Source organism: Onychomys torridus, chromosome 3 (genome assembly GCF_903995425.1).
Source record: "Onychomys torridus chromosome 3, mOncTor1.1, whole genome shotgun sequence".
Lineage (NCBI taxonomy): Eukaryota > Metazoa > Chordata > Mammalia > Rodentia > Cricetidae > Onychomys > Onychomys torridus.
In genome coordinates, this window is record NC_050445.1 from 140,840,070 (window position 1) to 140,867,115 (window position 27,046).

The 27,046-nt window shown below is 45.0% G+C and overlaps 1 protein-coding gene across 1 annotated transcript in view; it reads right to left on the bottom strand.

Annotated features, from left to right (window-relative positions):
• Positions 1 to 27,046, bottom strand: part of Dyrk4 (dual specificity tyrosine phosphorylation regulated kinase 4) — a 37,203-nt gene that overhangs the window by 2,259 nt on the left and 7,898 nt on the right. Inside the window, exons 3-13 of the mRNA XM_036182551.1 lie at positions 21,179 to 21,259; positions 20,355 to 20,471; positions 19,013 to 19,151; positions 18,003 to 18,166; positions 15,231 to 15,367; positions 14,791 to 14,931; positions 12,967 to 13,105; positions 9,623 to 9,704; positions 7,180 to 7,352; positions 5,945 to 6,005; positions 2,192 to 2,321 (exon numbers count right to left, since the gene is read on the bottom strand). Of these exons, the coding sequence (XP_036038444.1) occupies positions 2,192 to 2,321; positions 5,945 to 6,005; positions 7,180 to 7,352; positions 9,623 to 9,704; positions 12,967 to 13,105; positions 14,791 to 14,931; positions 15,231 to 15,367; positions 18,003 to 18,166; positions 19,013 to 19,151; positions 20,355 to 20,471; positions 21,179 to 21,259 (1,364 nt within the window). The remainder of the gene's footprint in view (positions 1 to 2,191; positions 2,322 to 5,944; positions 6,006 to 7,179; positions 7,353 to 9,622; positions 9,705 to 12,966; positions 13,106 to 14,790; positions 14,932 to 15,230; positions 15,368 to 18,002; positions 18,167 to 19,012; positions 19,152 to 20,354; positions 20,472 to 21,178; positions 21,260 to 27,046) is intronic.

Genomic DNA, 27,046 nt, shown 5'->3' on the forward strand with positions numbered 1-27,046 from the left:
ATGTACACTTGCTATCTCACTCAGCTGAAACACCGATCTGAAAAAGGTTTTCATGTTCAGTCTTACGGAGCCAAGATTGACTTGTCGCCTGTAACTTTCATCCAATTCTAAAGTCTGCCCATTAGCGTTATCCAGGATAAAATAGCTGAGCTGCCTCTAGGTCCTCGTTCTTTTAGCTCTGAAAACTCGTGCTAAAGCACCGTTTCTCCAGCATGACAGACAGACATGCCCTTCTGCAAACTTAAGTCACCACTATCTATTGGCTGCATGCTGTGGTTCTGTCGGCTGGCCACCTTTCATGGTGGTCACTTCCATCTCTTGTCCAGCATGCTGGGCAGAGCTTCCAACTACAGGGAGACAGTGTGAACATTCTACCTCATCAAAGTCATCAGCTCTCAGTTGCCAAATGAACTGCTGCTGAACTATATCTCCCCTCTCCTGAATTTCTACAGTTAGTTTCTAAGACTAGGCGACAGGTCTTAACAGTGCTCCATCTAACCCTGTGGGCTTTGGCCCAGAACCTCTAGCCTGCCATTCCAAAGTTTTGCTGCTTAGTGATTTCAGGTTGAATAACAGGCCCTGTCAACATTACTGCCTTGTATGAGTTGAGAGCAGTTAATCCTTTGCAATAAATAAACAAACAATAAGTAAATAAATCATTTTGCTCCTAAATAGGTTCTAGATGACTAGAGTTCTGGGTAACCCCTATCCCAAATCCAGTCTCAGTGTTGGTTTCTGTCATTTTTTTTAAAGAGATGTTCGTACTATAGCCTTAGCCAGAGATTGACATAGGAGGGTAAAGATCAGGTACAGGATCCCTCTCTTTGATTTCAGGTGGAAAATAGCATCACTGTGTGGTGATATATTGTGCACCCCAATAAAACTTACCTAGGGATCAGAGGACAGAGCCAGCCACTAGATTAGACATAGAGGCCAGACAGTGATGGCACACACCTTTAATCCTATCACTCGGGAGACAGATCCCTATGGATCTCCATGAGTTCAAGGCCACGCTGGGAAACAGAGCCAGGCGTGGTGGCACACACCTTTAATATCAACACTTGAGATCTCATGCCTACGCTTGGGAAGCACACATGCTTTTAACCCCAGGAAGTAAGATGGCAGGGCAAAAAAAGGTATAAACGGTATGAGGAAACAGGAACTCATGCTCTAGAGGCTGAGGATTTCAGAGGTAAGAATATGACTGGCTGCTCTGCTTCTCTGATCTTTCAGCTATCGCCCCAGTATCTGGCTCTGGATTTTTTTTTAATAAGACCATTTAGCAATTCGTGTTACATGACTGCCCCCATGGAGGAGAGGGTTCTTCTTCTAGCAATACTGATTGTCAGCTGGACTGCTGCCCGAGTTCTAGAAGGCATGAGTGCCCAGAGTATTTTGCTAAAGTCACGCTGTCTCTCCAGAAGAATGGGCAATTATAAACTCTTCTGAAAACACTGACCAACAGTTATAGGACTGATGGGTGGAAGGTACCTTTCTCATTTTAGAGAAAAGGAAACGCCCAGAGAGCAATGGTGATTAACTAAAAAGCACATGGCCAGTTTACTTAGACTCAACAGAGACAGGCTGGCAAGTCTTCTTAAAGAGCAGCCACGGCCAAGCTTTGCCAAACACCATAGAACTGGAACAGGGCTACATGGATCATGGGCCACTCTTTGTTTATGAGGATGTGACCAAAGTGAAGAACTTGATTTCTCAGATTCTGACTAAACAGCTGTGCATAGTTGTCTACAGCTCACCCTACCTCTAACTAACCTGTATGTGGAGATCTGAACACTAAATCTAGGGGATATTCAAAGGGGTCCTGGAGCCGTGTACACGGCATAGCTTGGCATACAATACAACAGGTCCACTGAAGAGCTGGCTTTAGTCCTTGGAGAGCCCAATGGTAGGTAGGACTGTCAGGCAGTCCCTTGTCAGGCAGCTTGAGATTAAGATGGTGACAATCTCCACACATACACGGCAGTCCAGAGAAAATGGCTGAGTCTAGACTTACGGGAGAGCAGTGTCTGACCAGACACACATTAAATGGCTTGAATACTTCAAAGCTGTACCATGAGAGCTGACTCTTATACCTATCTCCCAGCCTTGGACTTTCACTGGCAAACACATGGGAACACATAGTACTTAAAAGTTAGAAAACCCACAGGCAAAGACTCCCAGACAAACTCACACCAAACATCTTCTGAGAAAGTCTAGGAAGCTGGTGTCGTAGGTTTTCAGCACCATCGTGAGATCCTTGGAATCTGGGTATCTTTTCTCTCCCCTGTTGTTGGTTATGTTTTTGGGAAGACCTTTAGAATCTTCAGAGAAACAACATTCTGTATTTAGTTGCAGGCATGAATACTCACCGATGACTTCGCAGCTGTCCACTCAACCATGTTGCCTCTTGACTGCTCTCTGCAGCTTTTGTCCCGTCTCACATGCCTGCCCCATTCCACCCTTCTCCACCCACACACATGAACGCATCCAAAAGTCTCAGCCCTGTTGAAACAGTCCACATACATCATGTAGTGAATACAACTGGTGCCAACCACAACGTCTCCTACTATCCTGTATGTTCTGAGCCTCCTCTTCACCACATGCTTCCCACATCAGGCAAATACTTTAAATCACTTGCTACTGACCAGTGTTAGCAGATATCGGGTGCTGATGATAAAAATAAAATTCAAATGGCCAGAGTATCCACCTCTGAGCAGAAGGATGATACATCTTCTTGTGTTAGCTATGCCTTTGGTCACTAGCTCAGTAAAGTAAAAATGAGGCCATTCAGGGACAAAATTAAGTAAGACATCTTACAGTGCTTTCAGAGTTCATTTACAAGCCACACAAGCTAATTCTTGTTCATTCTTTGGGGTCACACCAAAATTTGTCAATAACTGGAGTGTTGGGTCTTGCCTGACTCTAGAAGACATGGCTTGGAATGGTCTTTCTTCAATCCTTTCTGCTGAGTAAGACCCATGCCTAAAGTGTGAAGTCCAGAAGGTTCTAAAGATTGCCTGAAGATGTTTTGTACAGTGCTTTGAAGGTAAAAACCAACAGCATGTTGAAGTTCTTGTGTGATGTTCAGAAGAGCTGGCTGTTCAAGTCACACCTTGTAAAATGGGTGAGCAAATAGGTGTATTTACACATCTGTGTACTTCACTGTGTTCTCAGAGACAGTGGTATTCATGTGGTGGGCATTATGGAGGCCACATAATGAAGTTCTATTATTTTCCTCAGCCCCACCACTCCTTTTTCTGAGACATGGTCTCATTATGTGGCCCTGTCTTGTCTGGAACTTGCTAAGGAGACTACACTGTCCTTGAACTCACAGAGATCCATCTGCCTCTGCCTCCCGAGTTCTAGGAATTAAAGCTGTAGACCCCATGCCCAACTTTGTTCCATTGGCTCTGTAGTCAGTGTAATTTGCAGAGCCTCCAAGGTATCTGCTCTGACTGAATTCCTGAAGAGAGACTTCTAGAAATGTGTGAATGGGAATTTGTGGTCGTGGATATCCTTGTGTTTATAAGGTTATGAATGGACCGGAGGATTATATAGGGCCTAGAAACCCACACCAATTCTGGTTCCTCTTAGAGGTAGCACCGGGACTCATCTTCTCCGGAAGCATCAAGCTCATGGCCTTGTAAGTAACTTAGCACTTAAAGTCATTGCTATGTTTTATTTCTTGTCCAATTTTTCTCTCTCTCCTCTGGTCCCATTTACTATCCAATTCTTCTCTCCCATCTCCTTCTTGCTACCTGGAGTGTTTATCACACTACCCCGAGGCAGCTTCTCTTTCCTGCTGAGTTGGAGTGTAACCCAGAGTAGCCCTGTACCCCCTTAAGTCCCCACTTGGAGGCTGTCTCCTGAGGTCAGTGCTAAAGGTTTAGGATATGACTCTCCCCCTGGTGCGAAGCAGGGAACTCTAGCAAGAGGGAGGACCCCCATCCCCATTGTTCGACCCTCAAATTCTTCAAGACCTAAAGACTCAGTTCTATAAGCAGCTAGTGGGAAGGGCATTTGCAGTCAAAAGCCTAGCTCACATCAGTTCACCAGGGAAGTCAGTCAGAGCCTGTGCTTGTCCTCAAAGTGTGGGGAGGAATGGTAAGTATGGGGGTCCTGTGCTAATAGAACAAGCGCACTGCCCTGCTCAGAGGCACGGTCTTCTCTAGCCAGAAATATGAGGTGACACTTGAAAGATTGAAAAACTGGAATGGCGTGGGACAGACCAATCATAATGGAGTATGTCTGCTTGCTGGGCCTTCAAATTTTAGTTTTTATATCATGGAGAGTCTAAGGAAACCTAAGGGAGGAGCCAGAAAGCCTGAAATCATGACTTGTTACTGAATGGTACAGAGGGGAAACCAGTACATACTGACTGATCAGCAGGACTGAAACCATTTTGTCTTCGTGGCCCCCTGTGGGGATAATTTTAACTCTCCTGCTGATGGAGAAGGCTGAGAGTAACCAATGATTTGCCAACTTTTCCTGAGAACACTCCCAGTCAATAATCAGAGAGGACTAAAAAGACTGGAATCCCATAGTTGGTGTGAGCCTGGTGACTAGCCTGATTGACAACAGTGTCTGCTTAGCAATGTGGCCTGGCCTGTGGAGTCTCCTCTGCTCCTTCAGGTCTGGCTTCCCTCTACTTGGATAACCCTCAGAGGCTGAGTTTGTAATGCACTTGCTGTGCAAGCGTGAGAACATGAGTTCCGATCTCCGGCACCCATGGAAACGGTAGATAGGCCAGCCCCTGTAACTCCAGCACCAGGGAATGGAGACAAGATCATCCCAGGAGCTTGCTGGCCAACTAGTAGAGCCACAATGTAGGTGCTGGCTTCAGGGAGAGAGGTGCTGTCTCAAAATTAAGATAAGAGTGACAGGAGAATATACCCATTGTGTAGCAATCCCTTCCAAGATAAATATCCATCTTAGAGGGAAGCTCCTTAAGACTCGGTGTGTTCCAAAGGGAGGTGTAGGATGTCAACCTTCAGCAAAGCTCAATAGACTCAGGAGGCAATTCAAAAGCTTCAGGAAGTCCCTGAAACAGATTTGCTAGTCCCTTCTCTCCCCAAACATATATAAGCTGCCTGGAGAGATAACTCTTCCGCCTGGAAGAAACAGAGACCAGCTGAACTACCTGGAAGAGGCCCAGACCACGTGGACTGCCCCACTCTCCAACCTGTTGTGCAGCGAGCTTCAGACTTGCAGCTGTCACCCACGCTGGGCTTTTGGTGATGCAGCTGTGTTGAAGTCATTTCTGCCCCCTGTGACCCCTCACCCATGCTCCTGTAAATAACCCCAGTAAAACTCATCAGCTCACCAACTGGACTTCGCTCCTCTCCTACTTTGTCATCGTTCCCTATCTGAGGGGAGCATATGTTTGTTCACACCATCCCAAGAATAGTGTCACACAACAGGACCAGATGATGCTGAACTCTGGCATCCCCATGCATACACATGTGCCCACACACGTACACCCCACCCCTGCACGTGCAAACCTAATAATAATAATAATAACAATAATAGTAATTATTATTATTATTCTCCATTAAAGGTAGACTATAAACAATAGAATTTCCCACTATGCCAGAAGTTTCTGCCCTGATTTCTCAGCACAGTACATGGCAAGAGAGGCCAAGTTGTTCGGGGAGCACCTGTAGGAGGGAGTATGTTTTTAATCTTTTGTGGTTTCAGTCCTAGCTGATAAATCTGAAGAACAGGGTCTTCCACACTCCTGGTATTGTACTTTGAAGACCCCCTTCCACTGTGAGACACTATCTGTCACACTACCATGTACCACTTATCATCTCTTCAGCCCCTCATCACCCTTCAAGATGGGGCCAAGGAAAAGAAAATTATCTGTCAGTCTGTCTATCAGTTTGCCTGGGGTGTCTCCAAGTCCAGTGAGGTGTCAATGTGACAAAGAGATCCTGGGACTTACCAAAGAATATCTGTCTCCTGGAGGCCGTCTGGACGAGGTGGGCAGGTGGCAGACCCAGCACCTTCAACAAGTACAGTGTGGCTGTGTCACTAACACGGAGTCACAAATCCAAAGGCTGTCAAGAGCTAGGTGGGACTTTGGCCAGACTCTGTCTTTTACATTTAAGGCTCAAAAGATTTAAGCAACAACATCACATCAGCGGCAGAGCAGACACAGACACTAGGTCTTACAGTTCCTGCTCAGGCTGCCTCAGCACCCTGCGAAGGGACACTGGCCATGCCAGACTGTGGTAGCATCCAGATTCCTTGTCAGCCCATGCAGACCACAGGGAATGAGGAGTGACTTCTCCCAGCATGGAGCACTGGGTTGGGAAGGGGGAAGGAGGGAAGCCCTGGACCCTGAGGGGACAAAAGAACATTCTTGGAAAGAAAACTTAGTACTGACTGGTCACTGTTTTCTCTGGAACTTACATGTGTATAAGACCAAGAGAAATTAGCCAGCACACCCTCCACCCTGGTTGGCAGACACAGCCTAGGCGTGACCCCCCCCTCTGGTTCTGCAGCCCTTCAGAGATCCAAAGGGAACAGAGTCAGTCCTGGAACAGCAGGAAACATAGCTCACACACCCCAGTTTCCCACGTGTTAGAAGCAGGGATGGTTCACGAGTACTCCATCCAGCTTTAGCAACAACACATGCCCTGACCCTCATTTTCAACAGTCCACAGCAAATAATGTGTCATGCCATAAAGATAAATCCAAGGCTGGACCTCTGGTTTACAAACTGCTAGACCAGTTAACTACCATTGACTACCACTTCCAGCTATTTTTAATCTATCTGCCTTTTCAAGGAGAAAGAAGGATAAGGCAAGGGAAAGATGTGGTTGCTTAAGAATACAGTCACCTGATTTTGAGGTAGCTTTGGTGGGTACCAGTTCACACTTGCTTCGGTACTGTTGTTATCATCATTATGGTTATGTATTTGGTACATCTCACTGTTTCATTTGAAAATGTCAGTATTTACAGCGAGGGAAAGAACATCAGCAGCAGATATTTACATCATGATGAAAAAGTTTGCTCTCAGCTCAGCAAAATACAAGCAGTGCATCACTTCAAAAATATTTTCAGAAGCAGGAGGAGCGTGCAGGGCACTGCTCTTGCTGGGTCTATGAAACTAGTATCTGAGAATGGACATATCCCAGGACATCATCTACAATGGTGCCTGACCCTCCCCCTCACCTCCATGATGCAAGCCAGCTGCTCGACCTCATTCTCCCCAGGGAACAGTGGATATCCCGTGTATAGCTCTGCCATGATGCAGCCCAGGCTCCACATATCAATGGCCATGTTGTAGGGGTGGCCCAGAATCACCTCAGGGGATCGGTAGAACCGGCTTTGGATGTATGTATACACTGTGGTACAAAGGGAGAGAAACATCGCCACAAAGCTTTCTCCAGATGCCTCTGTGGTAACTAATTTAGAGCTTCACCCTCATAAACACCCACTTCTGTGGGCTTCTCAGGAAGAAGAAAGTGTGGGTCTTATTCCATTATCTACCAGTAGATTAATCCCCCTAGTAGCTGCTTGTTATTGCTATCTTATTGATAAGGAACTCCAAAGTAGTAAATACCAAGGAAGTTCATTTAAATTAGCTGTTTTAAAAATAAAACAAGGGCTGGAAAGATGGCTCAGCAGTTAAGGGCACCGGCTAATCTTCCAGAGGTCTTGAGTTCAATTCCCAGCACTCACATGGTAGCTCACAACCATCCATAATGAGATCTGGTGCCCTCTTATGGCCTGCAGGCATACATGAAAGCAGAATACTATATACATAATAAATAGATAAAACTTTAAAAATAAATAAATAAATAAACGAAATAAAAGCCAAAGAAAGAAACCAACAACCAACCCTGTCCCCCTCTCCCCACTGCCTGCAAACCTACCAACTGTGTGCATGGTGCTATCCACATTTATTCCTAGCATTTAGGAAATCAAGGCAGATGGATGGCTACTTGTTTAGTTCAAAGCTATTCTGGGCTACATAGAAAGACCCTGTCTTAAAACTAAAAACTAAAAAAAAAAAAAAAAAAAAACAGTAACAGCAAAAGCAAATCTTAAAGCTAACATAAGCCAAGTTTTGAAACTTTGGGCGGACGGCTTCTGAGAGTGTTGCTATTTGGTATGGAAGTAAGCAAATCACAGTTGGAAAGGAAACCTGCAAAATGCATAATTTACTTAGAACCAGGCCAAGTAGCCCATACACTCACAAGGCTGAGGCAAGAGTTGTGAGTTCCAGGCTAGCCTGGGCTACATATTGAGACCCTGTTTTTTAAAAAAATAATTAATTATTATAATTTAAGTGTATATTGATACACTATGTATGACTCGTGGTGTAACATGAAACATAGAGACAAAGACTCAGAAAGCTCAGCAGGGGAGGACACACAGACAATGATGCTGCAGGAACCCTAGATTTTGTAGGTGAGGAGCTTGGAGGCAGAGAGATAGAACTTTTGGGTTATTTCCATGTGACCGTGATTTCTGATTATTGAGTGGGTGCAAAGAGAGGCAGTGGTCCCATAATCATGTCTCTGTTGTTAAATTGGTAAAGGGAAAGTGTACTAATCCCTCAACTTAAAGATTGCATTATTAAAAACTAGATCATTCTACCCTACCTGCTTGTAAAATTGATTTGATTTGTCAAGCACTTCTACATACAGACGTTCATTTTGTTTTGCTTGTGTTTGTTTGTGAACAATACCTCATGTAGCCCAAGCTGACCTCAAACTCACAATGTAGCATTGAATACTACCTAGAATGGTGGTTGTCAACCTTCCTTGTGTTGCGACCCTTTAATATGCCTGCTTTATGTGGTGCTGGGATTAGACCCACTAATTCCGAGGTGTATGCTAGCAAGCACTCTACCAACTGAGCTACAGCCCCTATCTTACACAAGGCATTTTTAAAAGATGAATTTATCTGGGTGTGGTGGCACATATCTGTGATTCCAGCGTTTGAGAGGTAGAGGCAGGACCTCTGGTTCCCGGCTAGCCTGGAATACATAGCCAGATGCTATCTCAGTTTAGAGTTTCGGGTTCTGTCTTTTTGTACCTAGACTAATGAATGACATACAGCTGGGACATATTCCCTAAATCAGACTTTGTGAAAGGAAAAGAAGCCGATGATAAATCAAGTTAAATTCAGTGAAGGTTGGTATGAATCTGCACCAGGGTTCCTTCTAGGTTCTAGCTTGAAAAGGTCCAGAGGATGACTCCAGGGCAGTGGAGTCTAAACTGTACAGTGAATATTTTCTAAAGTGCAATCTCCTGAGCACTCACCAGAAATTTGGATTTGACACATGTAAGGTGAGCACCTGGGAACTATAATGTTCCAGAGCCCTGGAGTGATTCTAAGCACATCTAGTCAGTTTGGGGACCCAATGTTCATTGGTCATCCCATACCTTCGGACTAGGAGAACTTCGGAGAGTCTGTATGCTCCCTGGATACAACTCTCTCCTTTTACAAATGAAAAACTTGGATTCAGAGAGATGAAGCACCTGGCTCAAATGTACCCTGGCGGTGGTGATGGCTGAGCCCAGGCTAGCACCCAGGTAACCTGGGGTGCGAATACAGAGAACTTATAATAGCAGAGCTTAGATGAAGAGGTTTGCAAAGGGCCTACCTTTCTGGTGTTCGTAACAGCTTGAGCCAAAGTCAATGACTTTAACAGTGACTTGGCCCCGCTGGTATAACACGATGTTTTCCTGGAAAGAAGAAGATGTATGTTAAGTTTATTGAAACTAATGTTACCTAGGCTCTCCTCTCCTTACCTACCTGTCACTCCTGTATGGATGGTCCCATTCAAAGACAACCACCTCAAAGGTCCTCTTCCTAGTTCTTCTCCACTGTCCACTGTCCTCCCATCCTGGGATTTCCCACTGACTCACGGTCAGTATCTGATCTGGACCAGTATTCACTGCTTTGCATTCCTTCATTTGTGTGTTTTGTCTCTTCCCTCACTGGTTGTGCAAAAACTTCTGACAATTACCAGTTTATCTACATGCTTTTTGGTACCTGGTTGTTTGCCTGGCTTACATAAGGCCTCACAAATGCCACTGGCTGAATAAATGCAATGTTTATAAGAAATGCTATCGTTAACACTCTGCTATGATAGTATAGAACCAATGAATGGATAGGTAAATAGATGATAGATAGATAGATAGATAGATAGATAGATAGATAGATAGATAGAAAGAATGATTTGATGGGGGCTGTATGGCTCTCACAATGAGTTTTGGGAGCCAAGTGTTAAGTCAAGTCATGGATCAAGGCAGAGCTCTGACCTCTTGTCTCAATGTGAACCTGTGCTGGCTAGGGCTGGAAGAAAGATGTCCTGTGTCTCAAGGGTCTCCCTGTCAGAAGATTGCTTACTGAACTAATGACACGTAGGACATAGCAGAGCAAATCTGAAGCCTCTGGCACCTCAGAAGAATGTCTGTTAACCCAGGGAAGATAGGCAGGGCAGAAGAAGCCTTAAAAGAATAAGAACTTCTTGTGTGTCTCCAGCTCAATGGAGAGGCTCCTTCACAAGATGGGGGCTAGCCCTAGGCTGCGCCTTGGATCTTATATATACCAGCCTGTGTGCTGCAAGCTTAGTTGTTGGTCTGCAGCACGGTGGGGAGATGGTGGGAACTTCAGGAGGTGGGATCTAGGGGGAGGAAGTTTAGCTCCCTGGGGCCCCGCAGTGAAGGCGATACTGAGAGCCAGCCCTTCCCCCACTTTCTTTCTTTCTGGCCACTGTGGATGGAATAGCTTCACTCTCTGTCCTGATGTTCTGCTTGGCCACAGTTCCAAAAATGATGATGCCAGCCAACCACGGATCGAAGCCATCAGCCAAAACAGACTTTACCCCCTCCTTTAGAAGCTGATTCCATCGGTATTTTGTCACAGCAATGGAAGACTGACAGACACACCCTCCCCGCTCCATTCCCACTGGGAGAAGAAAGTTCTCTTAGAAGGGGAACGCTGTGGGATGCTCCGAAGTCATGCACTGTAAACACCATAGACACCAGAACGAGCCCCTGCTTTTTAATACACATTCACAAAACACCCTCCTGGTTCGTGTTTCATTTTCCAAAGGGACACACTTACTGAGCACACTCAACTCATGTCTCAAAGAAAACTGTTACCTGATAATTGGGCTAGTGAATATCTTGCAAATTTCCTTGGTGGAATCCAGCCCCCTAAATCTAAAGACCTCAGGTATTACTGGACCCTTTGGAGCTGGAAAGCTGATGATTTGGAATGGGGTGTGGTGAATAAATCAATATATTTCCATCTTTATGAGGCTCCAATCAGCTATGACAGCATCTACCTTGGAAATCCTGCCCTTCCTCCCCGGCACCCCCTGCCCGGAGCTGAGGACCGAACCCAGGGCCTTGTGCTTGCTAAGCAAGCACTCTACCACTGAGGTAAATATCCAACTCCTACCTTGGAAATCTTTAATCACAAAAATTTAGCACCAGGACTGACAGTTTTCAAAAATAAATTAACCACTTTTAGGGATGAAGAGAAGAGAGTAAGAACAAGTTAAGAATAGTTGCCCCTAAGCCTGGCAGTGGTGGCGCACACCTTTAATCCCAGCACTTGGGAAGCAGAGGCAGGCGGATCTCTGTGAGTTCGAGGCCGCCCTGGTCTACAGAGCTAATTTCAGGACAGCTAGTGCTGTTACACAGAGAAACCCTGCCTCGCAAAACCAGAGAGAGAGAGAGAGAGAGACAGAGACAGAGACAGAGAGAGAGAGAGACAGAGAGACAGAGAGACAGAGACAGAGACAGAGAGACAGAGACAGAGAGAGAGACAGAGAGACAGAGAGACAGAGACAGAGAGAGAGACAGAGAGAGAGAGACAGAGACAGAGAGAGCAGTTGCCTCTCTGTGAGTCAGGCTGGTTCATGAACCAGTTCTTTCTAGCTTGTCCCACGCCACCGCTCTGAATGGACAGACATTACCTATGTCACAATCATCTGTTGCCTTCTGTCTCTGACACCAGGTCTGTGTCAGGTCCTGAGGACATAACGGGAGAAGAAGTGGCCCCTGCTCTTAGGAAGAGCTTGCAGTCTAGTGGGTGGCACGGAGCTAAGAATTCCTAGCCAGGCACAGTGGTGCACGCCAGTACTCCTAGCACTAGAGGAAGGTAGAAGCAAGAGGATCAAGAGTTCAAGATCAGCCTCAGCTAGATGTGGTGCCTGAGAACAGACTGAGTTATATGAAACCCTGGCTCAAAAAAGCAAAAACTAACCCCTTCCCAAAGAAGCAATTACTAAATAAAGTGATCAGTACAGCTATAGAGCTATGTACACAATTCCAGTAAGGATGAGGATTGAATGGAGACCATCTGCCTACATGTGTGCCATGCCCATGTGTCCACCAGTTTTGAATATGCAAAGTATGATATCAATAGGGATGTACCTCCCTTTACATGTCATGATGGGTCTTTCCAATGTGGCTATGCATGAGTTTCTCCAATAAGATTTTACTGGCTTTGTTTGTGGAGGCATGTTATAGAGTAATCTCCAATTCCCTCATTCATTATACAGTAATAAATATTACGGAAAGGGAGTCTAAGGCAGGGTGTCAGGTATCTCGGGCTGGTCTTGAACTCGCTAATAAACTGAGGATGATCTTGAACTCCTGATCTCCCACCACACCTAACTGACAAGAACACTCTTAAAGACTGCAGTAGCTGGTAATCAAAAGTACCGAAAGAGTACTCCTGGGACTACTTGTAGTACACCTTGATGCTCAAGACATCAAACCTGCCCCCACTTCTGTAGGAACACCCTAAGAAGTTCCCGTTACTAGATACCTCAATATATCACCCCCGCCGCCACCTCTTTCTCTCCCCAGTACTTATGCGGGCGGTTGTCCTCACTGCATCCCCACCTGTAAATGAACACTGCCTAGCTTCCACCCTGGAACCAGTGATGGCAGCCAGCCCCACCTGCTGGACAGAGTTTGTACTCACCGGCTTGAGGTCACAGTGGATGATTTTCTCCACATAAAGCATTTGTAAGCACTTCAAAACAGAAAGGGTGAAGCGCCGGACTATGGACAGACTGAAACCTTGAAAGCTGTTGTTTTTCATCAACTCATACAAGTTGATTCTGAGAAAAAGAGAGAGGGAGAGTGATGTAGATGGCTGTCAAAACATCCTGCTCAGCTTGGACACACATGTACACCCTGTGGCACATGGTTCTCTCTAATATCAAACAGATTATAAATCAGGAGGCAAGCCTGCACAGCCACAGTTCCTCCAGCTCTTGGATAAGACCCAGGGAGCCCTCGACAGAGCAGCCACACTTGCCCCAGTCTGTAGGGCTCGCCAAGTACTTCAGCATCATGACATGTGTGGGGAATGAGAAAGGGCCAATGGAAGCCCACATAAAACAGGGAGGTCTCACTCTACCAAAGTATGTCTACTTGTGGTCTTGTAAGAATGAAAGCTGGCTCTTCCTATATGATCCTCAGTTTTCCACAGTTGTGGAAGTCTGCAACATTCCATAAAGCCATGCTGTATTGTATGAAATCTGCTGAATTGCAAGTCTTGGAAATGAATGCTAAGCATTTTAAAAGAAACATATTTGTGAACTGATGGCTTTTTTCTTCTGTGCAGACTTCAAGATGAGGACAGGAAGGAAATGGCACGTGTATCAACACCGGGCCACTTCCTTCCCTCTTTCATTTCCGACAGTATCTGTGGCGGTATGTAGAAAGCCGTATAGTCTTGGAGGTACAATACAGACAGGAGAGGTGGTTCTAGGCAACCCAACCTTTGACCTTGAGCAACTCCCCAACGTAGCTGGGTTTCTCATAGCTCTTAAATACAATGACATCCTACCTGGGCATGGTGTTAAATGGCTAAGAGGGGTACTTTGTCCTGTCTGTTTGACCACAGGGAAGATAATTCCCTATGTATACTGGAGAGTAGGTTACATTTTGCAGTCACCAGAGAAGGGTAAAAGAATGTCCACTCTGTCGTTGAAGTGGAGCAGGATCCCTGACAATGTCATGGAAGCATCAAGCTACTAAATCAATGACCCAGGAACATCTGGCTACTGAGAGCTCCCTTTCATCATTCTCTTTGAGAAATGCATTCTGGGTTTCTGCTTTGACTTGAAATGCATCAGTGTTCACTGAGAGAAAGATAATCAAATAAGCATGCCCCCTTCCCACAAGCACGTCGTTTCAGATCCATACTCAGTCATTTGCTGCTAACCAGCATAACTCAGGGTCCTGTTTTCTTATTTTAAAAATTCTGTTCTTGCCTTTATTCTAGTTCAAAGTCACTGGCCCACTCTAAGTAGCCAGTTGCCTGTGGTTCTGTGTTCTGATTTCTGCACCAGAGGATTGGGAAGCCAGGACAAGAGGACATGAAAGCAAAGTGATGTCCTTTCAGCACGTTTCAGTTTCGATCTTGAGAGCAAGGGCTGTGATATGTCACTATTCCAATACTGAGCATCCCGGAAGCCCAGCCTAAGTATGGATACAAGCAGATGAAAGCCTTAACTGAGGCATGGGTGGGATGTCAGTTTCCATCCCTACCTCCTTTCTATCTGAGTGGCTATTAGGTCCACTCTAGACAGTAAGTACCACATCCAGAATCTAGTATTGTTTGTTTGTTTGTTTGTTTGTTTTTTGAGCTGGAGATCGAACCCAGGGCCTTGCGCTTGCTAGGCGAACACTCTACCACTGAGCTAAATCCCCAACCCAGAATCTAGTATTCTGACCCCAGTTTCTCTTTTGTCAGTTATGCAACCATTTGTAATGGAACAAAGAAAAAGCATCTGACCCCAGGAGTTCAAAGGTGATACAGAGATGATTCCGGAAGTAGAAGAAGTCCTTCATGTGGACCACATTGTGGCTATTGTCTTTGTCCTTCCTTCGGAGGGCTTCCAGGATCTTCAGCTCCACCAGAGCCTGATGATGAAATCTGGCGTAATTGGGAGTGATCAGGATGGTGGGCAATGAGAACGGAAAACAAGCATTGTGTCACAATGTTGCATACAGTCCTCAGTCCCGCCCAATGATCCCAGGAATTTCTAAGATGTCAGAATGCATCCAAAACTCCATTTTTGCTTCTTCTTGCCCCTTTGTGGTATCAGACAGATAGAGAGAGAAACAAGAAAAGCCAAAGAGAGAGATGAGAAGAGCAATGGAGAAGGGAATTGGCTCTTGGAAGCAGCCAGAGTCACACGGTCCAATGTCTATATGTCACCCGTCAAGCCATACCTCTTTTTATTCCTGATAATTTTCAAGGCCACCAACTCATTGTTTTTGTGATCCAAGCATTTGACCACCTGTCCGAAGGACCCTTTCCCAATCATGTCCAGAACCTCATATCGGTAGGCAATGTGGTCATGCAGGACCTGCAGAAGTCAGGTCAGCAGTGAGGGACAGAACCATGGACTCTTGGGTTCAACTCACACCAGAGCCCCTGGATCCTACCACCTAGATGCTGGCTCACTATTGGGGAGTAAATGGTTCCATACCCCTGCTCTCAACTTAATCTCCTTATAAATGATTAGGTCGTTTGGACCCCAGACCACACATGTGGTACTAGGAAGTGTCCCACAAGGCTTAATCCATGTCTGATAGTGTCTAATAGAGCATGGGATGCTCTTTGGGGAAATTGGTGCTTCGATATGATCAGGGCCTGTGGTAGAAAAAGATTACCTCCACTCTGACCCTTGCTTTGTCTTCAGTCCGTAAGAGAAAGCTAGGTGCCTACTTTGCCATTTCTTGGCCAGACATTTCCTCCTCTGTTTATCTAGATTTAATTCTAGCCTGAGAAAGAAGTAAGGAACTTGGGCCTTTCTTGGCTAAGAATAAAAACATATTCAAAGAGAGAATTATCATCCAGTTCTTGGTCAGAAAGCAGGAAGCAGGCATTCAGTCAAAGCCACACGAAGTTGTTGGTGGAAGACTCGAGCAGAGCGGCTTCAGACATCCCTTGTTCACCCTGAGCTATAGTGTTCTGATTTATCAAGTCAGGCATGGGATCCGGAATGCAATGGTGTCTGAGGCTCTCTAGCTGTGTCAGTCTCAGATTAATAGTGCCAAACTCATGAGTCTGGGAGAACAAAGAATGAGTGTTTGTGTAGATTTCCTGATATACTTGTGAACATGTATGTAGTGGTTCTGTTCATACAGAAAGAATCTACACCATGAGTTTAAACATGTACAATTTCATCAGCATGAAAAAGGGCTCATCCTGGTAAGGGCTCGTGATGAAACGGGACAGAATCTGCAGACATGCTCATGTAAAAGTGCAGATGTGTTTTCCTGGCATTCTTTTAGTCTTCATGGAACTGGTTTGGTTTACCATGCTTGCTTACATATCCACTTTGACATTAACTGTAGTTACCTGAATAACCACAGTATACCATGTGTGATAGATTACTCCCTTTATATTTGCAGAGTCAAGAAGATGCCCAGGCTTGTGATAGGGGAGCAATAAATGGCTATGTAGGTAACAGATGTTGGCAGAGTAAATGTAAGATTGTAGAGGGGAGCTTATTTGGGTATTTGTATGCATGATATGTTTGTGTGTAAAATGGAATAAAGATGTTGATAGGAGCTTATAGAGAACACACATTCACAGACACACCTACCCCAGCCCACCCTGACCACAACATTAAAAAGAAAGCTCTCTATGATTTTACTTAGGTCCAGTGCATTCCCTTAAAGTCCAGGCTAATGCCCTCATAGGGAGATGGAAAGATCCAGGAAGAAATGGGTGATAATGTCAGGAAAAAACTTACATTGATGATTTGTAACCAATGATACATTAATCTCCTGAAACTTTATGTATGCATAGATTGCTTTGAGAGGGGTTGGGAGAGGGAAGAGGGACCATAGTTTTTTTTCTTTTTCTTTCTTCTTTTTTTTTCTTTCAAGATAGGTTTTCCTTGTGTAGCTTTGGAGCCTGTCCTGGAACTTGCTTTGTAGACCAGGCTGGCCTCAAACTCACAGAGATCCACCTGCCTCTGCCTCCTGAGTGCTGGGATTACAGGTGTGTGCACCCACCACCTGGCTGTGAGGGGCTATAGCTTTTATCAGATTTCCAAAGGATCCTTGACTTAAAATTTTTGAGAACCTGGCCTCTCGTGTAGTGTGTGTAGTAGAAATGACATGCCTGCTTCTCTAAGTGTGGTCTGGCTGGTACCTTGGGTATCACCTAAATGCATTTTATAAGCGTGAAATCCCTTATCCATCACATCTTGCCAGATAGGAATCTGTTCTATAACAAGATCCCTAGTTGATCTGTATGCACAGTAGGTTGAGAAACAGGGTTTACATGCCATTAAGAAAACCTCCTGCTTCTAAGACACCATCAAAGACCTTCGTCTAAAACCAAGTTACAATGAGATGTCCAAAGAGGAGACTGGACAACCTCAGTCTGGTGGGTGAAGCATCACCTTCACACATTACCAAAAGCGGGGATCACTTCAGGCTGGAAGAAGGCATTGCCCCAGGACCCCAGAGGACCAATAAGAGAGGAAGAAGAGGAGATGTTGTGATAAAAATTTGAAAACAAAAGGAAATTAAGTACTGTGCATCTGAGACCACAGTAACAAAAGCTTTTTTTCCTTCCTGGTGGAAAAATGACTCTCACTATAAAGTAGAAAGAGAGTCCACATGTGGGGTTTGTATGGAAGAGAATGAAGAAGGAAACACAAAGGTGATGTGTCCTACTCCTTTCTTAATGGGTCCAGGGTTACTCAGAGGAGCCTGTGGTAGTTCACCCAACATATACATCTCTTGCCCCAGCATTCATAGAGAGCACTGGTATTCTGATAACAGAGAGTTTCGTAGGATAAATCACATATTTTCCTGTTTTGTTTTTAGTATAGCATTTTTTTAGGACCCACTAGAATCTTTTGGGAAACTTACCCCCTAGTACATCAGCATAAAGTACTGTAAAGTGCCCCCTCTGTTTTCCTCTAGATACAATAGTCCCCACCGCACCCCAGTCCCAGTGAAGTCCTCCTAGCCCGGCACCTTTAGGTAGGAGCCGTGGTCGTCATCAAAGCTTGTCTTGCTGAACTTCTCGGGCATCACCTTTAGCTTCTTGGCCTCAAGCCCCAGGTACCACAGCTCTGAGTAGCCCAGGATTTCACTCTGCTCATATGGGGACAGCTGATTCTTAAAAAACTTCAGGGCCTCTGTGTGTGAAAAACATTGTCAGCTCAGTTGAGTCACGTAGGGCTCGGCCCTAGATACAGATTCTTTCCGGTTCAGGGCGCATTTCCCCAGCAAACTGTTTTCCTAAGGGCCACACAGAGGACCTTTCACCCCGTGGAAATGTACCAGGGATAAATGTCAAGGAGAATTTAGCAACCCAAGACCATGGTGTGCCACAGCATGGGGAAAAGCTTCAGGAGGAAATTCTGTGGCCACAACAGTATTAAGGTGTCATGTGCCCAAGTTCATGTGGAATCATACTACACAAAGAGAGGATTTGTCTGCTTTGGGGTCATTCCTGGGATGGTTGAAGGAGGACAGCCAATGCAGCTCAGCTCTATGGCGGAAGAGCTGCAGACTGGACAATGCTGGCACATGGAAGACACTCAGAAGACTTGGCTTCAAAACACCTGACTGTGACAGTCCAGCGCTTTTCAACCTTAATTCTAACTCACGTGCCTTTCCCCCTTGAGTCCATACAGCAGCACAGTGAGACAGTGCCCTCGCTCTGTCTCCACTGACACAGCTGACCTTGACCTTGTGCAGTTCTATGGTGAGCAATGGACCACAGAGAGCTGGCACCTGCTCCCTCTTAGCCTCCTGCTTAGCCAGCCACAGTGAGAGGTCCTGGGATTAATTTTGTTCATTTTGGTTCTTGGCCTTAATTGATAACTCCAGTACATGGAAGCTTGGATCACCGTAGCTCAGCTCAGTTTGTCTCAGCTCTCAACATTTTAGACATCTATAACCATGCTTCCCCCACCACTCTACTCCCCCACGACTCTACTCCCCCACCACTCTACCTTGCTCCTCCCTGAAAATCATACCTGCTGCTGTAAGAGGGACCTTGTGTTTCTTTGGTAGTTCTGAATGTGGCTTGGTGTCTTGGGCTTTAGGATTAAAGTTGAAAGGTATTTCTGAAGTCTTGACCTCAGAGGAGAGCACTTGATTGTGAATATGATTTTCCTGTCCAGGGAAACAAGTTTGTAATAAATGACTAGATTCTCTTGGAGGTCATAGGTCATCCAGTTGACCCAATAGTCCTACCTCCAGCCCGGATCATTTCCTACCACTCCCTGGAGAAAACAGTTATGAGTTAAGAGATTGTGGGTCTCTTGACCCTTCTACTAGAAAGGCTCTCATGCGATTCCCTGGAAGATTCACTGTGTTACATTATGCATTTGACAACCCAGTGGCATGTCTCTGTAGAGAGAGACTCAACAATGTTTACTGCTGCTCTTGAGGAGGCCATGAGGTGGTTACTTTTTGTCATTAACTTGACTGGGTTTACAATCACTATGGAAACACATCTCTTGATTTGTTTATGAGAGGTTTCCTGAAGACCCACCTTGAATGTGGGAAGCACCAGCACCATTAATGGAGAGTTGGGGGTTGCCTGAGACTGAATGGGAAGAGAAACCGAGCTGATCACAGCATTCATCTCTGCTTCTTGCCCACAGACACAATGCGAGCAGCTGCCTTGGGCCCCTCCTGCCCATGGCCTTCCCTGCCATGAAGAACTTCATTGGCTTAAACTTTGAGCCAAACGTAAACCCCTCCTCTGTCAAGTTGCTTCCTTTCAGGCACATGGTCACAACAGTGAGAAAAGTAACTAGCATAGGCCAGTTCCAAATAAACTAAGTGACTCAGTGGATTGCAGGGCCTTCAACGGAGGTGAGACTAGCCTCCGGTCAACTTGTTACTAGCTCACGGCATCTCATTGGGTCATCCCAGGAAATGTAGAGGAGAGCCTGGTGATGGGGCTCATTGCCAGCACCCACATCAGGTGACTCATGACTGCCTGTGACCCCAGCTCCAGGGGCTCTGACATACTCTTCTGGATTCCATGAGCACCTACGTTCATATGCACATACCCACAGACGTTACACATAATTACATTTTTTTTTTAAGCAGAGGACACTGGAAGACGACCTTTTGAATAGCTCTGCCATTTATACAGTGGGGACTTCATTTTTCTTTTCCTTGATGAATGCTCATGATGCCACAGAGAGACCATTTTATAGGTAAAAGAAAGTCAGGGCACATTTGTTCAAGTTTTTACTCCTATCGAGTGAGAATTCTAGAACCCAGACCTCCCCAGACCTGGTACTGCACTGAACTCAGGCTTCAAATCTGCTTGCTTAAGGACATGGCCATCGTCTTACTCACCTGATACAGCGTGGATGGCTTTGATTGGACTTTGTTGCCAATGTGTGGGAAATTGATTGTGTTCTTCTTCCCCTTTGTGTCTACAAAAGGGAGTGCAGTAATGTTGGTGTTTGGATTCTACAAAAGGAGAAAGGGAGTGTGTTACAAACATCCCAGGAAAGGAAGTGCACTCTGGGTTATCTCCTCTAACCTTAATTCTGCAATAATGTGACACCTAACTCAGGTTCATAAGAAAAAGCAGACTCCAGAGAGTGGAGTAATCAATCAGTTGGGCTATGGGTTTGAATCCTCCCTCTACTACTTATGAACTGTAAGCCTCCAGTAGGTCATGTTGATTTCTAAGCCTCATTTGTTACCATGATGACAAAATAGGACCTACCTTATAAGACTTTTATGGGAAAATATATGTAGAATGTTCTAAAGGTACTGGATTTATTATCCCCATTGCAATATCAGGGACCTAAAAGACCTATCTCCAACCAGTATTTATTTTCAGTTAAGAAATAGTAAGTTTCTTAATGTGTCTCCCAAAGTAAGTGTTTGTCTGACTTTCATACAATGCTCTGAAAATGCATCCAAATGTGGAGAAGTTCTTCCTGCTATATGTGTAACACAAACCCTAATCTTCTCTACAGTACATTATAATTTGATCCCTATTATCCTGTGTTGATTGGTCTACGGATTGAATGGGAATTCACCTATCAACTCACAGCCTTATTTAGAGTGTGGTCATTGTTAAACAACATGGCCTGGTAAACTCTATCCCAACCATCCACTTTCCTTCACCTTCTTCTAGAGAAATGGCACTGGCCATCACATCCTACCTTATATGAACACCGGGTCATTCTTAGCTTCTTGATCTTGGAGGATGGCTTCTGGACTTGAACCAAAGGCTTACTCTCAACCTGGGTCAGGCGGGAGAGAATTGAAATAGAGCTTGCCTGCTTTCATCCCAAGCCACCTGTGCATTTTTTCCAATTATGATAAAGTGCCCTTGAAGCCAACTTTCCTAACTTTAAAGTTAGGAAAAGTCAAGAGAAGCTAAAAGAAGTACTCAATGAATGCATGTATGAATTGTTATTCAGTGAATGCATAAATGAATTGTTATCCAAACAAATGATCTTTCCAGAAGTGTTAAGCATCGACTGACTAATTCCTATAATTGTCACACTTAAAAAAAAAAAAAAAAAAAAGAATGGAAGCAATGCAAAGCCAAGTGGGGTGATACCTGCCTGTAGTTCCAGCAGTGGAATACCTGAGATGGGAGGATTGTGAGTTCTAGGACAGCTTGACTATAAAACAAATTCTCATCTCAAAAACAACGTAGTCAGTATAACCTTTTCACCAACAAAACATTATCAGAATCCTTAGACATGGAAAGGAATAAAATCCAAGTTGTTCTTGCTCATTAGATGATAAAATGCTTATACCTCAGAACTGTCTTTACCATCAATATGTTGAAAGGCACCTCAGTGGAACCTTCCAGAATCTAGGTGGCCAGCCTTAATGCCCATGATCTGATTAGAAGAGAATTCACATCTAGAATGGGGTGGAGAGAGAAAAATCAAATCCTCAAACAGTGTGTACCAAGGTTAAGAAAGCCCATCACGGAGGTAAGCTGCCTCACTGTGTGCTGCACACAGATAAACAGTGGTCCAGTGGCTATACGTTCATTCCATGATCCACTTGGGAAGCTATTAACAGAACAGTGGACCTGAATTTTGTGCTTGTTATTATTAGAGATATGATTAAAATTTAAGTAAAAAAAAATATGGCAGAGACAGACTACCTCTGTAAAATTCGGCGGTTGGGTACAATATCTGAATTTATGACCCTCTAGCTAAGCCCTACTCAGAGCTATACAGATGGGGACTATTTCAATAGTCAGGAGTGATCTCCTAGACGTTGGAAGAGGACTGAAGGAAAGGGATATACAAGGAGAATAGCTACGGTTTCAGACCACCTTTGTTAATTTGCCTGTGTGTGCTAAATTCAGAATTTTCCTGTCCTTCAAATGGACCCTAGTGTCTGGAGAAATGCTGAAAATTAATTTTAAAACCCAAAGAATGTTATTAAGTGTGTTTATGGTGGTTAAAACTCATAAAGACCATCAGATCAACAAGCTAGTCTTGAGAATGCAATGGAGAGACTGACAGATTAATGAGAATTATATTAATAATATGTAACTCTATCAGACAAAGGGTGGGAAATGAGTGCCTTCACCAACAGCGATGCCAGTGTGAGAGCTATGCCCTGGGGAGCAGGGAGAGTTGAAAGACATGGGAGCTGAGAGAGAGTCTACTATGGGATGAAGCAGTAGTGTCCAGCATGCACCAGGGCTCTCCACTGCCCATGCTTGGTAATCTGTAGCCTGGGGCTGATTTTGGAATGCACAGGAAGCAAAGCAAAGACACTTGGCCTTTATCCTGTGGGCAGCTATGAAGCACTGGCAGCTTATACCATATGTGCAGAGTGGTACTTCAGAGAGACCCCTTTAGCAGTGATATGGAATAAAATAATGCTCAGGGGCATGAAGATTTAGAAATCACTGCCCCCTCCACTTTGCTGCTTCTTCTTCTTCTTCTTCTTCTTCTTCTTCTTCTTCTTCTTCTTCTTCTTCTTCTTCTTCTTCTTCTCCTCCTCCTCCTCCTCCTCCTCCTCCTCCTCCTCCTCCTCCTCCAACTCCTCCCCCCTCCTCCTCCTCCTCCTCTTCTTCTTCTTCTTCTTAATGCCAGGATGGTGCATGCCTGCTGACAGTTTTTAATTCAACAACTCCACTAATTACTGAGCTTGGACAGTTATCAGTCATTCCTTGTGTAATATGGGGATGTTATCCGTGAAACCCTCAGAGGGCTGGTGTGAGGAATAAAATATACGTGTAACCTGCTGAGACCTGTGCCTTACACAAACCGAGACTGCCGACTGGAGTTCATTGTCTTTAGCTGTGAAGAGCATGGGGTGATCTTGCTCGTTTTTCTGAAACAGGAAAAGCTATGAACACAGACCTGATGGATGGTGCACAAGATGATGTGGCCACAAAACCTAAAGGATCATAATGCTTAACCTGAGAAAAGAATAAAACAGAACAGAACTTGTGGGAGACAACAATCAGATTCTGCCTGACCAGTGCACTGGAGCTGAATGAAGTATCTGGAAGGAAGATGGCAGGTTTCTCATTGTTGGGGTGAAGATTTACATATCAGTGAGGTTCCATCACCATCATGTCATAATTGACTAGGACTAGATACAGAACAACTTGTATTTAACTTAATATACCTACAGATGGCTACACAGAAATCCTTCTGTATCGGTGCATATACATAGATTAACACACACACACACACACACACACACACACACACACACACACACACACGGGTGGGGGCAGAGAGCCTCAGAGAGTGGTGTGTTGTACCAAATGATGGACTTGCAGACCACTTTTTTCAAGAGGCATGAGCTCTCATTGCACCTCATTCTACAATAGCATCCTCAAGGGACAAGAGGAAGTGACTGTGCTTTCCCACATCCACAATGCAAAACAAAATCTTCTTTTTAGGTGGCTCACTTTCTGGCATTGTCCTTTGGTCCCTCACTGCTTTGTTCCCAACAAATGGATCTCTTCTGAATGTAGTGTAGGGGCCGGGGGGGGGGGGGGGTAAACAAGTGGTCCATGTTAGGAAACCCAGTCCTGGAAAGCCTAAGTAGGCAGGTGTTCATTCCCATGTGAGCCACACCGACCTGATCACGTGACCTCTTTGGGAGCATGAAGGCGGGATATAGAATGGAGTCCCCAGAACCATACGAGGATGAAATCCTCAGGGCCACCCAGTGACATTCTGTCTTCTCCTCTGGCTTTTGTTCACATTACACCAGGTCCCAAGTGAACATGCACACCCTTCCCCCACCTCAGATGAAAAGCCCTGCGTTGTTTACAAGGGCTACGGTAGGCAGGGGTGGGGGGACGGACCTATGTCCAACACCATTATTCTGAGAGCTGAAAGACAATGGCTCTTTTCCCCCATTTAGATCTAGTCTTAACAGGATCCCAAGATGCATCTCCTGGTCTTATTACCTTGGACTGAGCCTTGGATGTCCTCATCTGTGATGTCCAGGGAAGAAAGCATCTGGGCTCTAGGTGGGCATCAGTTCCCCTGGTCCCATGCCCCTAGGCCACCTAGATTTTTCAGAAGTACACCATCGAACAACCCGCCTTAGTCACTCCTCACTGGCTACTTCTCTGTTTTCTCAACTGGCTCCTCCTCCTCTTTCTCCCCTCCCCCCTTCAAAAAAAATCCCTAGAGCTTGGATGAGCCTGGCAGGCAGAAGAGGTTTAAGTTCTCTGCTATCAGCTCACAGCTTCCTCCCTGCAGGCTCCAGAATCTTCTCCCAGAGACCAGTAAAGAAAAAAACAAAAAAACAAAAACAACAACAAAAAAAAAAAACACATGAGTTTCAAAACAAATGCTTGATGTAAGGGAGAGAGTGTGATGATGAGAGAGAAGAAAATCATTAGGGATTTGATACTGAACACAATTTAAATGGATGACTAGGCCCGTCTGAACCAGACGAAGAGCTGGGAAAGGGGAAGGCGCCTTGATCCTGCAGCCCAGCTGAGGAACTAAACTGCATTACTAGCTGTAGATCTCAGCTAATCAAGGTTTCTCTCGACTGCCATTTCTAGCTAAGAGTCTTTGCCGAAAGCTCCTTTGCTGTGCATGAGGAAGCCCAGGATGCCTAAGCAGGAAGGAACTGCCTCCTGGGTCCTCCCACAGGCAAGGAGGGACTCTGGAGACCCATTAGTGGGATGAACGTGACCATTCACCTAGGAACGGCAGCTTCATGGCATGGATGCAGTGTCCTCCCAGGAGACCTGCCTACTAGCCTCCTGGCCATACTTGAGAGAAGGGCAGAAACCCAGGCCTGAAAGCTCAGACACTTGGAGTCATTTCCTACTTCTCAGTGCCTGGCATGGCGGGGGACACATCTCCTCATGACTTCACTGATGGATCTTGGATAATCATGTTGCCAGGGACAGTCTTTGTAAATATGTCACAGAATGCCCTTGTTTTACACATGGAGAAAGAAAAGCTTACTTACAACTGGCAAAGGTCTAGTAGATAGACATATAAAATATTCTATAGCCAATATAGAAATGGTGGCACCACAGAAAAACCTTTAAGGGATAAAGACTTGAGCAGGCCTTTTTTAGAAAAGGACACAAATGGCCAATGAGCAGATGAGAGGAAGTTCAATCTCATTAATACAATCATCAAGTGCAAGTTAAAGAAAATTAAAATGTCACTTAGCTGCAAAGTTGCTGTGGGATGTCTTTCTGTATGCTGTGAATTATGTGTGGCTCCCATTGGGTAATAAATAAAGCTACATTGTCCTATGGCAGAGGAGGATGGACACAGGTGGGAAAATCCAAAAGAAATAGAGAGAGAAGAAGGGCGGGGTCGGGAGAGAGGAGAGCACGCCTCCTAAGGAGCAACAAGATGCCAGCCGACCCGTAATGCCACGGCCACGTGGCAACATATAGATTAATAGGAATGGGTTCATTTAAGATGTAAGAGCTAGCTAACAAGAGGCTGAAGCCATAGGCCATACGGTTTGTAATTAATATTAAGGCTCTATGTAATTATTGTATAAGCAGCTGCGGGACTGCTGGTGGGAGAGATTTGTCATGACTGCGGAGCTGGGCAGGACACAGAGAAACTTCCTCCTACACAAAGTCAGCACGTGAAGCTTTCACAGGGTAAAAACTGATAAAAATGGTGAGGAGATAAAACTTGTGTACAGTGCCAGGGGCAAAGCACATTGATAACAGGGTTGGGAGATTTCGCAATCTCTGCTTAAGTTCAGAGTCTTCAAATGTCATCACCCAGGGTGACGGGTAGATAAATAGTCTGGAAACACTATCACATTTGTGACCAGAGACACACGTGAGCATGCACACATGGGAGAGCAATGGGATAATAGGTGCAAAACTCAAGAGAATGATGATTTCGGAGGGGGACAATGAATGGGATGAAATGAAATGGGAAGGGGCATTGAGGTGACTTCTTATACTGTGCTGGGTACATGAGAGGATCACTGTGTATTGTTCTTTTTAGAATAGATCTTAAAATACATTAGAATGAGAATATTTTTTTAAAACACTCATGAATTACAGAATAAATCTTGAGTCCTGATTTCAGCTTTTATTAGCAGGCTGGCTTTAGATACCTTGTTTAATCTCTTTGGGTCTTAGTTTCCTCCTCTGTGAACTGAGGGAGATTATCCAACACAGATGTAAGGAGAAAATAAGAAAGGCCAAAGCCACACTACATTTCTAACTCTCTATCCTCCCTGTTAACACACTGTTTCACAACTTAGAGATGCTGCCCTCTGAAGTATGTATTCGCTCTGCTGAATTCCAGCACTCAGAGACACTCTCCTATGGCAGTTTGTGTTAATATCCTTTCCACAGCAATTGATGGTAATCTCAAACCTTTGTTCCCCTCTCTCCAAAGTAGGGCATCTGTGGGAGTGAAGGCAGAGGAACTCACCGTGTAGATCTCAGGAGGAAGGGTAGGACCCTGAGGGAGAATGGGAAAAAAAGATGTAAATGTTCCCCTTCAGGATGCCAAGTTTCATCCAGATGTACACTGGGTAGAAGCTTACACTGGACTTTCATTGCCTACTAACTCTAG